Here is a 12,534-nt window from a genome sequence, read left to right on the forward strand (position 1 = left end):
GATAGAGAGTTAAACAGTTTTCAGAGCTCTTTTATGTTCCATTTAATTTTACATTTCTCATCCCCTTTAAGAAGACATACTAAGAAGACATACTTATACACTACCTCCCTGTAATTGTTATGTGTCATTATAAAATCCTACCATAAGATTTAATTTTACTCCTTTCTGTTTTGTCCTACTTCTCTAATTTCTCCATAATCTCCAAATTTATAAATCACTTTTAAGATTGGGAGAATTATACATTTATTTAGTTACAGTAATAACTCTGGAGTACAGTACAACATTCAGCTTCAAGGGCAGGAGGGGAGAACAGCAGCTAAATAAGGAACCTTTCTCACCTTAGGGAATCTCTTATGATGCTGACACCACCTTCTTCCACTAGATGGCACTAGTTTCTAAAGATGCCTGATTTTTTTTTTTTAAATGAATTTATTTATTTATTTATTTATTTATGGCTGAGCTGGGTCCCCGTTGCTGTGTGCGGGCCCTCTCCAGTTGCGGCGAGTGGGGGCCACGCCCCGTTGCGGTGCGCAGGCCTCTCACTGCGGTGGCCCCTCTTGATGTGGAGCACGGCTCCAGGCACGCAGGCTTCAGCAGTTGTGGCATATGGGCTCAGTAGTTGTGGCTCTCAGGCTCTAGAGCTCAGGCTCAGCAGTTGTGACACACAGACCCAGTTGCTCTGCGGCATGCGGGATCCTCTCAGACCAGGGCTCGAACCTGCGTCCCCTGCATTGGCAGGCAGATCCTCAACCACTGTGCCTCCAGGGAAGCCCTGATTTTTTTTTTTAATAGGTGTTTTGGGTTTGGGGTGTAAAGGTGGGGCGGGATGTGAAGGTCTAGGATTCATTTTCCTTTCAGATATAAGTACTAAATTGCTTTTAGGCTCTTTCAGTTTATTCAGTGGTATTTCTTTCCTTCACCCCTTTACTCCCAGGGAGAGTTGGACCAGGAACGACTGACCAGGCAGCAGGAACTCACAGCCTTATACCAGATGCAGCACCTCCAGTATCAGCAGTTCTTAATACAGTAAGAGCAGTAATGCGGTTGGGTGCACTGCAGCACCAAAAGGGCCTTTAGATATAATCTGCTCCCAAATTTCACCGTTTACAGCAGAAAACTTAATAGGATACTTCAGTCTTCAAATCCAGCTAGTGGCATGTTACCATTATACATTCTAAGTTTGGTCTTACCTTGTTTCTTAAATACCAGAAGTTTGTAGAAGATGACACATAACTATAATTTTGCAAGATCTTTAGCTCCTAAAGCAAGAATCAACAAACGTTTTAAGAACTAAGTCTTCTAAATGGCTCAACTTTGAATGCTGCAGAGAAAAGACAGATGAGGGGGCAGGAAAGAAGTAAAAGTTTATACTATTAGTAGGGGTATGGAATTGATGGTAGTCACTTAGGTTGTGGGTCCCTTTCATAGAAGCAGTAAGATTTGGTATCATCTGGTGCAGAGGTTGGCAAACTGGCTGGCTACCTGTTTTCATAAGCAGAGTTTTATTGGAACAGAGTCATACCCATTTGTTTGTGTATTATCTATGGCCACTTTTGCACTACAGAGGCAGAATTGAGTAGTTGTGAATGTCCTGCAAAGCCCAAAATATTTACTGTCTGGCTCTTTACAGAAAAAAAATTGTCCACCTCTGATCTAGTGAAAAAAAATCTTACCTAAAATTTTCCAAGCTGAAACGTATAAATTTGAGGATTTTTATACAAGTGATTTTATTTTTGCAAAGAGTTCTTCATGTGGAAATAGCTGTTAGTTTGAATCTGTTTTATTTCTCACTTGTTTTCTAATAAAAGATTACTGTCATCTTAAGGGAACTTTCCAGTTTTGGGCATTTCATTAATTTTTTTTTTTCCTGTTCTCTTTCCACTCAGAAGCATGCCATCTATTAGTTCAGTTCTTTCTAGAATAAAGTACAGAACTGTTTGTGTGACTATTATGAAGAATTGTAAAAATATATTTGATAGCTATTTCTAATGGTGTTTTTGTTGGGGGGGCCTGAACTTTGCTTTTAATGTCTCAGTAAAGTGAACTAAATGTGGATAGACAGGTTATACTGTGTTTTACTTTTTGAAGACAACAATATGCACAAGTTCTGGCTCAACAACAGAAAGCAGCACTGTCTTCCCAGCAGCAGCAACAGTTGGCACTTCTTCTCCAACAGTTCCAGGCACTAAAGATGAGGTTGGTGGTCGTTTCCATGATGTGTCACATTGTGTGTGTATGTTTTAAAGAAAGAGAGGAAAGGAAATTTTTTGTGTGTTGTGTGTAAAAATAGAATATAGGTTTTAAAAATAATAATAAGTAAAGCATTTATTTGGTCTTTTTACTCAGAGGATAAATTTTGAATAATAACCAAAGAATACTAAGAGCGCTTGAAAAGCGGTGTAGGCTCATGGAATCAGCAACAACAAAAAAATGTAGTCGAGAAGTTTAATCTCATTTTTACCTGTGATGTCTCAAGAAAGATATTAATGCCACACAGGGTTATAATTTTCCAGACCCAAAAGCCATTAAGGTAGGTCTAAGGAAAAGGAAATTATGCTAAAAGTCTTAAACTCCTGCTGTTTCAAGTTAACATTCAGGGTGGTATGTGTTGTGTCTCCTACAAGGAGATGGGCAAGGTGGTAGGTCTCCTGCACGCCTCCTGCAGAGGTGTCCGTCACTGCTGTTAAAAACTTTACTGTCCACTTTAACCAGAACCATTTATATTTCTCTTTTGAGCCATAACCCATTCTGCAGGTAGGCAGGTTAGGTGTTCAGGTCTCCATTTTAAAGATGGGCAAACTGGGACTCAGAGTGGCTTGGTTGGACATAATACACAGAACACTTCAGAGACAGAATTAAAATGCAGACCTTTTGACTTAAGGTCTGTGAGTTTTTTCATGATAACATGATGCCTCTGTGACTCTCGTTGAGATATTCTGGATTTTTTAAAGACAGTACGCATATCCATTATTTGGAAATCAAAATTAGCTAATACCTCGAGGGTCCAGAAGTGTGATTACCTTGCCTCTATCCTTTTTCCTTTCCTAAATGTTTTGGTAGTGTTATGTTTTAGTTAAAACAATGAAGTTTTCTGGCCAAATAACCTCAGAAACCTACAAATAATCTGGAAATACCTCTTTATTTTCGTGGATGACAAGAACAAGTTAATTTTCTAATTTCCCTTTTGCAGAATATCTGATCAGAACGTCATTCCCTCAGTAACTAGGTCTGTGTCAGTGCCAGATACTGGTTCTATCTGGGAACTCCAGCCAACAGCCTCACAGCCTACAGGTAAAACCTTAGATTGGCCTTTAGTATAGCTTCAAGGATTTAGACTCGTATAACTTATAATTCCGTTTTTTAAAAAGCATATCAGTTTTTCGACGTGTTTTGTATTGGATATTAATAAAAAGTGAGTTTTTTGTTTTGTTTTGAAAATAGCTGTTAAGGAGTTGCTAGAAATTACTTAGTAGGTAGATTTCTTGAACTTGAGTCAGTCTCTCTTTTTTTATGTTGTTCTAACCACTGTAGAAAAGTCTTTTGAATTGTTTTTATTCTCTTCACCAGAGTGAGAAAAAGAGTAAGTTAAAAACATAAGTAACGATGATCTATTCTTTTGAGTCGAGGGCTGATGAGTAGTTTTAACACTGCAGGTACCCAGGAATTTTGGGAATAGAAAAGTCTACCCTTACCTCATTCGCTCATCTTTTTGCATCAAATTGGAAAATTTAGGGCTGGGATTTTTGAAACATTTTGATATTGGTGCAACGCTTCTGTTTCTTAAGGTCTGATCCATGCAGAGGTGTGGGTAGTTTGAACCATAGATAGTCCTTACAAGAGGTAAGGACCATGGGCTCTGATGGGGTTTTCTTTGAACCATTGAGCCATTCATATCATAGTTCTCTTGCTAACATTGACCCTGGGGATTATGGCAGGAGAAGGACTGATTATTATCTCTTATCAACTCAACTTCCCATGCTGTATGTACCTTATTTTTTCTTGGGAGTCATTTATAGTTGTTAGGATGTTAAAATAGTCTTCACTTTTTAAAAAGCTATAAATACCTTATTAAACATTTTCTCTCTTCAGGTATGATCAATTAAGGTCCTTTACAAACAGTCCATTGGTTTTATGCAGACAATAATTTATAGTCCATAAATAGACTATAATAGGAATGTAGGAAATAGAGAATGCTGAAAAGTGGTGTCAGCAAACCTTACAGGCAATAGGAAAACAGGCTCAGAAGCCTTTATCTGTTCATTTACTTTGATATCAGACCCTGTGCTGCCTTTCAGGTCAGCAGGACCCAGTGTCATTTGTGAGACCTGCCTAGCCTTTCCAGAGTACTCCCAGCTCCAGCTGTACTTCTCTCTCTCTCTCTCTCTCTCTCTCTCTCTCTCTCTCTCTCTCTCTCTCTCATTGAAATGCAATTCATGTAACATAAAATTAACCATTTTAAGATGAACAATTTAGTGGCATTTAATACATTCACAATATTGTGCAACCACTGAGTTCTCTCTAGTTCTACAGCCATACCTCTCTTAACCCCTCTCTCCACTTCATATGCAGTAAGACGTTGTGTGGCTACTGGAAATACCGTTGGCTTTGGGATCTATATACACTGGGATTTAAATCCTGGCATGGCCATATGCTTGCCATGTGTCCTTGGGAATGTTACAAAACTACCTCTGACCCTTATTAGCTTGTTCATCTGTAAAAATGGGGATATGAACAGATATGGGTTTTTTTGAGGGTGAAATTAGTTCCCAGTAAATGCCTGGTACTTTCTTCTAGATGTGTTGAAGGGTATTGATATAAACTAGAGCCCACTGGTAGTTCAGTCTACTTAGAAGCAGAACAGATATAGGTGATGGAGCTCATTCAGGGACAAGGAAACAGCTTTTTTCATTATGCTTCTGGATATTTAGCCATGTATGTAAGCTCTGACATGCCTCACTCTTTTCCGCTCCTGTCTTACAGTTTGGGAAGGTGGTAGCGTATGGGATCTTCCCCTGGACACCACCACTCCGGGACCTGCCCTTGAACAGCTTCAGCAGATGGAGAAGGCCAAGGCTGCAAAGGTCTGAAACTCATTCTTCCATAGCAGTGCATGCTTTCCAACCGCAGCTCGTAGACGTTTGTTTATTGATGTCTCTGTTTCTCTAGCTACCTATACATGTTTCCTTTTAGTTCACGGCTACGTAGCTGGTTTAAGCACACTCATACTCTGTCATTATTGTGCCGCCTTCTCCCCCAAAAGACCTCACAACAATTTAAAGTAACAAGTTTAAATTAAATCAGTTAAAATTGGTTTGTCGACACATTAATGATCATGGTGGTATGTTACGTTATTCATGGTATAAATTCTTGTAAGATCATAAGAAAATATCCACTACATAGCTTATTATAAGACCCTTGGTCTGAGGCTTGAGTTCCCACATTGAATCTTTATGGTGGTGTTTGTTTACGCCTCTTAGTGCCTAAGACATGCAGCTGAAAAGCTCAACATTAATATTACATTCTGTGTTCTATTCACATCTTCTGGAGGAGCTAGGAATCTTGAATTTTGGTTTCAGTACTTGTCAGAAGAGGTTGTCTGTGAACACTTAGTGTTATTGAAATGATTTCTGGGTTCTCATGCCTCCGAGAGAATCTTATTCCTATTTTATGTTTAGTGCATTCTTATCCCGAGGTAGTGACAGTATCCTTAGAGTGCCCAGAATATGAAATGAGTTCAGAGTCAGGATTTGTCTCCATATGAGTGACAGACCATAATTCAAACAATTCTTGAGTTTGTTCTTGTTCCATAGCGCTTTGTGCTGGGAACACATAGATGATGAAAGTGTGCATTCTTGTCTGGTGTGTGTGTGTGTTGGGGGCGTTGGGAAGATGATGACACAGGCAAGCAACACAAGGAAGCACATGGGCCAGCTACCTAGCAGGAGAGGTGGGGATCAGGAATCGGGTGACACTTTGGATGGATGGTAATACCTGAGCCCGTTTCACTTGAAGGGTAGTAGGATTTAGCTCAGTTGAAGGGTTTTGGGTTGACAGAGTAGAAGGAGGTGAAAATTAAACTGCAGTTGGAGGAAACAAGACCTGTAAAGGCTAGAAGTGTATGAGAACATCCTGGCACAGCAAACAGTTAAATAATTTGGTCTAGTCTAGAGCTGGTGTGTCTGAGGAATAAATGATGAGAGAGATTAAAGAAGATGAGGCAGGCCAATCAGGAGGATCCTTACCCGTGTCACGTTAAAGACTTAGGATTTATTTTCAAGGTGAAGGATGGTATTAAATGTAAGCCTGGGAGTGATTTTTTTGGTGGAGGTTGGATGTTGAACTGGGGACTCTGGGCAAAATAGGATGCTGGGAAACCAGGTAAGAGACTGTTAGGAATGTGGATGAGAAAGTAAAGGCCTGAATTATATGTGTGGCAATAGGACTGGAGATTAGGGGCTGGATTTGACTAGTATTGGGGAATTATACATGATAGAGTTTGTTAAGTGGTTGATCTTCAGATTTTAAAGAACTTCTGTAATTTTTCAACAACGTTGCGGTTGAAACCTTGTTAGACACATTGTTAGATCTTCAATCAGAAAATCCTTTGTAGGGATGAGCAAAGAAACGCCATCCCAAGAGAATTCTGATGTTACTCTCAACACAGGCCACTCTCCCACATATAGGAGATGTGCAGTAGTAGTATGGAGCGAAGAGACAGGTAAAAAGTAGGGGTGAGTGCATCCAGCTTAGAAGAGCATAAAACTTTCTGGTTACTATGACATAGCAGAGCTTAGAGCTCTCACAGAGTTGCTTTCATCAGCCACTTGCACTACACGTTAACTGAGTGAATGGTGGTGTCTCCACCTTCCAGTGTCTGCACTGACCAGCTCCTAACAGTACTGGTCAGTGATGTTGGAGTGTTCTGTGCTTGGCCTCAAGTTTCTAAGAGCACCCTTGTGTAACCACAGCTAGAGCAGGAGAGAAGAGAGGCAGAAATGAGGGCAAAACGGGAAGAGGAGGATCGAAAGAGGCAAGAAGAACTCCGGAGACAACAGGAGGAAATTCTTCGGAGACAGCAGGAGGAAGAAAGGAAAAGGCGCGAGGAAGAAGAGCTTGCCCGAAGGAAACAGGTATGTCTGAGAACTCTGCTTGTACGATTAGCACTGAAGGAGGGCCTGCGGGACATCTTGCTCACTCCCGTCATTTCACAGGTCATAGTTCTCCTGGAGAAGGCTCCCCTAAGGCATCAGGGAGTTAGCAGGATTGGGATTAGAATTTTAGGAGACTCACTTCCCTTTAGGAAAAATGTCTGTCACCCACTAACACCCACTGGAGGGATATTCTTCAGTCCTAGTAACTCATTGGAGTTGATTGCTTTTACATATTTCCTGGGGTTTTATAAACCAGTTAGATTTCAGAAGTAATTAAGTCCTGAAGTATTTATAACCAGTGACACTGAATGTTTTTCATGTTTTGTGGCCACTTGTATTTCTTTTTTGGGAATTCTTTATTATGTGCTTGGACCTTTTTCTACTGGGATTTTTAAAGATCCCATTTGAAAGAATCCACTCTGAAACAGCCCCAGTGTCTAGCCTTTGCTTCACATTTCCTTCTTGTTTTTTGCCCTAAGAGGAACTCTGAAAAAAGGCATCCATGTCCATGCTGAGATTAGCTTAGACCTAGTAGTATTTCGTAGAGTCACACTCTACATTAGCAATGTAAGGACTTTAAGAAGTATTGCAGTAAAGAAATCTGTTTAATTCTGTGTTTTTTTTCTGTATATTTAATATCCGTGAGACTTTAGTTCTAGCAACGTGTTCTGAGACACGTGGCTTTATTCAATACTTTTGACTGGAAAACTTCTCTACCTCACCAGGCATTTTTGGTGGCTATGTTGGTTTGACTTCTCTATGCCTTAGGTTCTCATTTGATTAAAAAAATAGGGACTAATGGTAGCAACAGAGAAACCGAAGCCTGCGTCCTTTTTAGTGTTAATCAGGAAGTGATGTAGCTAATGTAGAAACCAGGATGGACTTTGCACGTAGTGCTATTTAACTATTAATATTTTAAATACAAATGACTTTAACTCTTAATATACCTACTCCCCAGCTCACATATATACTTTTTGCCCTAGATCCTGGTTAGATACTTTTTATATATACTGTTAACAGGATCTTAGCAGCACATAGCCTGTTTCTTTCCAGATTATGATGTAATATATTAATTGAGTTGCACGCACACATGCGCACACACACTTGCTTTTTTTTTTAATTTAGGAGGAGGCTCTGCGACGCCAGAGGGAGCAGGAAATTGCATTACGGCGACAACGAGAAGAGGAAGAAAGACAGCAGCAAGAAGAAGCTCTTAGAAGACTGGAGGAAAGGAGAAGAGAAGAGGAAGAAAGGCGGAAGCAGGAAGAATTGTTACGCAAGCAGGTGATCAGATGGTTTGCTCTTCTCATTGCTTCTTTGAAGCTAGGAATTAGTGATTAAGAAAGTATTAGGATATTAGGAGAGCCTGTCTAAAACTTTTTCAGGTTGCTGCAAATTACCAAAAGAGATCTAACTGACTCTTAGTACTTTTGTGATAACCATCCCACATGTAATTATAAAAGCTGAACGACGAAATGTCAAGGAATCAAAACAAACAAAAAACGAGGGCACCAGAGAAAAATTGAAGGCCTGCTCTTAAAAAACCAAACGTGAGATCTGGAGGTTGACAACTTTTTGCCTTAGGGTACTCCCCAGTTCACACTTTTAGAGTGCACAGTTCCTTGCTGCTTAGTAAATCCATAAGTTGATGGCAGCGATGACCATTATCTGATTCTGCTGTAACCATGCCATTCTGCTGTTACGGGCAGCCAGAATCCCTAAAGCCTTTCATTTTAATGTTTAAGAACGGAGGTAGATTTTTTTTATTAGTAGATTTTCTTTTTAGATCAGTTGGAGATTTTCAGAAAAATTGGGATGATAGCGCAGTTTCCCCTATTATTATTTTACATTAGTATGGTACATTTGTTATAATAAACCAATATTGACACATTAATAAATCAATATTGATGGATTATTATTAACTGAAGACCATAGTTTATTAACGTTTCTTCAGCTTTCCCCCAGTGTCCCTTTTCTGTTCCAGGATCTTATCCAGAATATTTCATTTAATTGTCATGTCTCCTTAGCTTGTTCTTGGCTGTGACAGTTTCTCAGACTTCCCTTGTTTTTGATGACTTTGGCAGTTTTAAGGAATACTGGTCAGTGGATTGTAGGGTAACACTCTATCGGAGTTTGTTTGAAGTTTTTCTCACAATCAGACTGGAGTTATGGGTGTTTCAGAAGAAGATCACAGAAGTTAAGTACCATTTTCATCACATACCAAGGGTACATATTACTAACATGACTTATGGTTATTGATGTTGACATTGATCACCTGGCTGCAGTAGTGCTTGTCAGGTATCTCCACTGTAAAGTTACTCTTCTTCCCCCTTACTGTACTCTTTGGAAGGAAGTCACCATGTACAGCAGTCCACACTTAGGGGTGTAGGTTTTTGTTGGTTGGATTGACACGAAGCTGGAGATTACCTGCTTTTGCTTAAGTTCTTGATTGAAACTCTTTGAGAAATCTAAATTCTTTAGAGGTAGATAGATAAGTTCCAGGTTAGATTCTTTGGTTTATTCATTTAACAGTTAATAGATTTTGTTAATATACTATATGCCAGTTGTTATGATTGTTTGCTGGTAGAGTCCAAAACTTTTAAAGAAATTGTTTCTGTACTCAAGAAGCTCACAGACTATGTAGGTAATGATTTTACAAGAAATAAATGCCACATTTTGGATGCTTTCAGCTGAAAAATCCAAATATTCACCTAAAAATGGCTTAAACATTAGATAACGTTATTGCCTCACACATCAAGGTGTTCTTTGGAAATAAGGCAGTTAAACATGAATTTCAGTGACTCAGTGATATCATTAAGGATCCAGGTCCTTGGCATGCTTCTCCTCTGTCATCTCCTGGTGTGTTGACTTTTCCACCTGATGGTGCACACTCTGCTCTACCATTTCTTGGTATGTTGACCTTTTTTTTGGCTGCAATGGGTCTTAGTTGTGGCACATGGGATCTTCATTGCAGTGTGTGGGCTCTTTGTTCCGGCACGCGGGCTTCTCTCTAGTTGTGGTGCGTTGGCTCAGTAGTTGCAGCTCGCAGGCTTAGTTGCCGGTGGCACGTGGGATCTTAGGTCCCCGACCAGGGATCAAAACCACGTCCCCTGCATTGGAAGGTGGATTCTTAACCACTGGACCACCAGGGAAATCCCAGTGTATTGACTTTTGAGTTCATATTTTTTGCCTAATGGTTAGGAGTTTTGGATATGATACCATACCCTGTACCCAAAAAGGGAGTGACCCTTCTCTCATGCTTCTTTCCTTTTGTCTGGGAAGAATATCTTTTCTGGAAGCATCCCTTTGGCCTAAATCACATCACATGGCTGTCCCTGTTTACACTGGAAGCTTAAAAAGCAAAATCTGGCATTTTAAACCTCTGATGTGACAGGAGGGTCTGTCTGCAAAGAAGCAACCTGGAAGGAATTTTTGCTGGATAGGTAGTAACAGCTGCTGCCACAGATGGGCTAAGAGCAGACAGAGAGAGGAGGACAAGGTATACTTGGGCATAATCAAAAGGCAGAGGGGAAGTCTACCTCCTGAAGGCTAGGGAAGTACTCGTAGAGTGGCTGGTGTCTGCCCTGAGTTCTGGAGAATGGAGGGAAATGTGCTGTCTGGATAAGCTAGGCAGGGGTCCCCAACCCCCGGGATCTAATGCCTGATGATCTGAGGTGGAGTGGATATAATAATAACAGAAATAAAGTGCACAATAAATGCGATGAGCTTGAATCATCCCGAAGCCACCTCACCCCCACCCCCAGTCCTTGGAAAAATTATCTTCCACGAAAACGGTCCCTGGTGCCAAAAAGGTTGGGGACCGCTGAGCTCTAGAGCATTGCAGGTGCAGTAATCAGACTGCACGGAGGAAGGCCAAGAAAATTCCACGGGGCACATGGAATGGTTTTGAGGGAGGGAAGCAGAAGGAAAATGAGCCAGGGTACTGCAGAAAGTAGTAGAGGGGTAGAGGATGGGTCAAAGAGAGACCTTCCAAGGGGCCTGTGAGCCATAACGGGTGAGAACCTGGCATGGAATTAAGTGGTTTTGTAAAGTTGCTTTGGGTCCGGAACTGGCTGAGGCTTGCCTGGTAATCTGTATTCTTGCAGGTCCTGACAGCTCTTTGCACTCAGCACCCTGAAAAGCTATCTCTGCCTCAATGTTGGAACAGTTTCCAAGAGACTTGCCTGCAGTTTGTGGTGATCTCTAAGAGATCAGTACTTACACAGATGTTCAAAGTGACATTCCTTTTATGTAGAAATTAGCAAATAAATTAAACATGATAATTATTCTGTAAGCATGCCTCTGACTGAAGCCTTGAAAAGTGATTCAGATTTTTTTTTTAAAACACAGTTAAATTTTATTATCATTTACTTTTCCTTCTGGGAAGGAAGAGGAGGCTGCGAAATGGGCCCGGGAAGAAGAAGAAGCCCAGCGTCGATTAGAGGAGAACCGGCTGCGAATGGAAGAGGAGGCAGCCAGACTCCGGCACGAGGAGGAGGAACGGAAGAGGAAAGAGCTGGAGCTCCAGCGGCAGAAGGAGTTAATGCGCCAGAGGCAGCAGCAGCAAGAGGCTCTCCGGAGGTTGCAGCAACAACAGCAGCAGCAACAGCTGGCGCAGATGAAGGTGAAGCCTAGACACCAGCTAGACCACGCCAGACCATCCGTAGGAGCTACTTGTTAGCGTTTTTTTTTAGTTAAGTAGGTGCTGGCAGTGCAGTAGCAGTGAAACAGTGTACATTTTTTATGTTAAATATTGCTTGCTACCTTCGTTTTTTGATCAAGGAAACAATACGATGCATTGTACTTTGTGTTAGGCATTTTAAACAAGGGAAGAATAAATAAAAGAGGGTAGGACACGAGCAGTGATGCAGGCACAACCAAGTAGGTCTGTATGGTTCATAAATTTAAACATTGGAGTGCCCACTCTGTATCATTTCAGCACTGCTAAGACAAAGATAAATGAGACAAGGCAGCTGTCCTCAGAGAGCTCATAGACTTATGAGAGCAGAAGCATCAACATTTGGATATGTAAGCAGGAACCATCATACAGGGCTTGAAACATAGCTGACTGTGGGGGTTTATTGAAAGTTGGATTGAGGTGATGTGTGCAAAATGTTGTTTTAGGAGGATTCAAAGCATTATTTGAAATAAGTAGAAAGTGAGACTGGGAGACCAGTAAAGAGTGTGATGGTGGTGGTAAGAATGAGTAGGGCCAGAGGATGAGAATTGGCATAATAGCAATCAGCAAGACTTAGTGGTTCTCTGGATCTGAGGGACAAGGGCAGAAGTTGGAATGGCTCTTAGATGGTAAGCCTCCAATGACTGGGAAAGTAGTGGGACTGTTGATGAACTCTGAGTAATTGGAGAGGGAGGAGCAGGTTTA

General features: G+C 40.9%; 1 protein-coding gene across 4 annotated transcripts in view; it reads left to right on the forward strand.

Annotated features, from left to right (window-relative positions):
- GIGYF2 (GRB10 interacting GYF protein 2) overlaps window positions 1-12,534 on the forward strand; it is a 126,199-nt gene that overhangs the window by 86,330 nt on the left and 27,335 nt on the right. For all 4 annotated transcript variants that reach the window (XR_014326274.1, XM_082840840.1, XM_082840842.1 and 1 more), the window contains 7 exons: window positions 935-1,026; window positions 2,089-2,196; window positions 3,191-3,291; window positions 4,981-5,081; window positions 6,969-7,130; window positions 8,277-8,435; window positions 11,539-11,775. Coding sequence is in view for 3 of the 4 variants with exons in the window: in XM_082840840.1 (XP_082696966.1) it covers window positions 935-1,026; window positions 2,089-2,196; window positions 3,191-3,291; window positions 4,981-5,081; window positions 6,969-7,130; window positions 8,277-8,435; window positions 11,539-11,775 (960 nt within the window). In the remaining variant the exon portion in view is untranslated. The remainder of the gene's footprint in view (window positions 1-934; window positions 1,027-2,088; window positions 2,197-3,190; window positions 3,292-4,980; window positions 5,082-6,968; window positions 7,131-8,276; window positions 8,436-11,538; window positions 11,776-12,534) is intronic.

This window comes from Leucopleurus acutus (genome assembly GCF_964270905.1).
Source record: "Leucopleurus acutus genome assembly, chromosome: 6".
NCBI classification, from domain to species: Eukaryota; Metazoa; Chordata; class Mammalia; order Artiodactyla; family Delphinidae; genus Leucopleurus; species Leucopleurus acutus.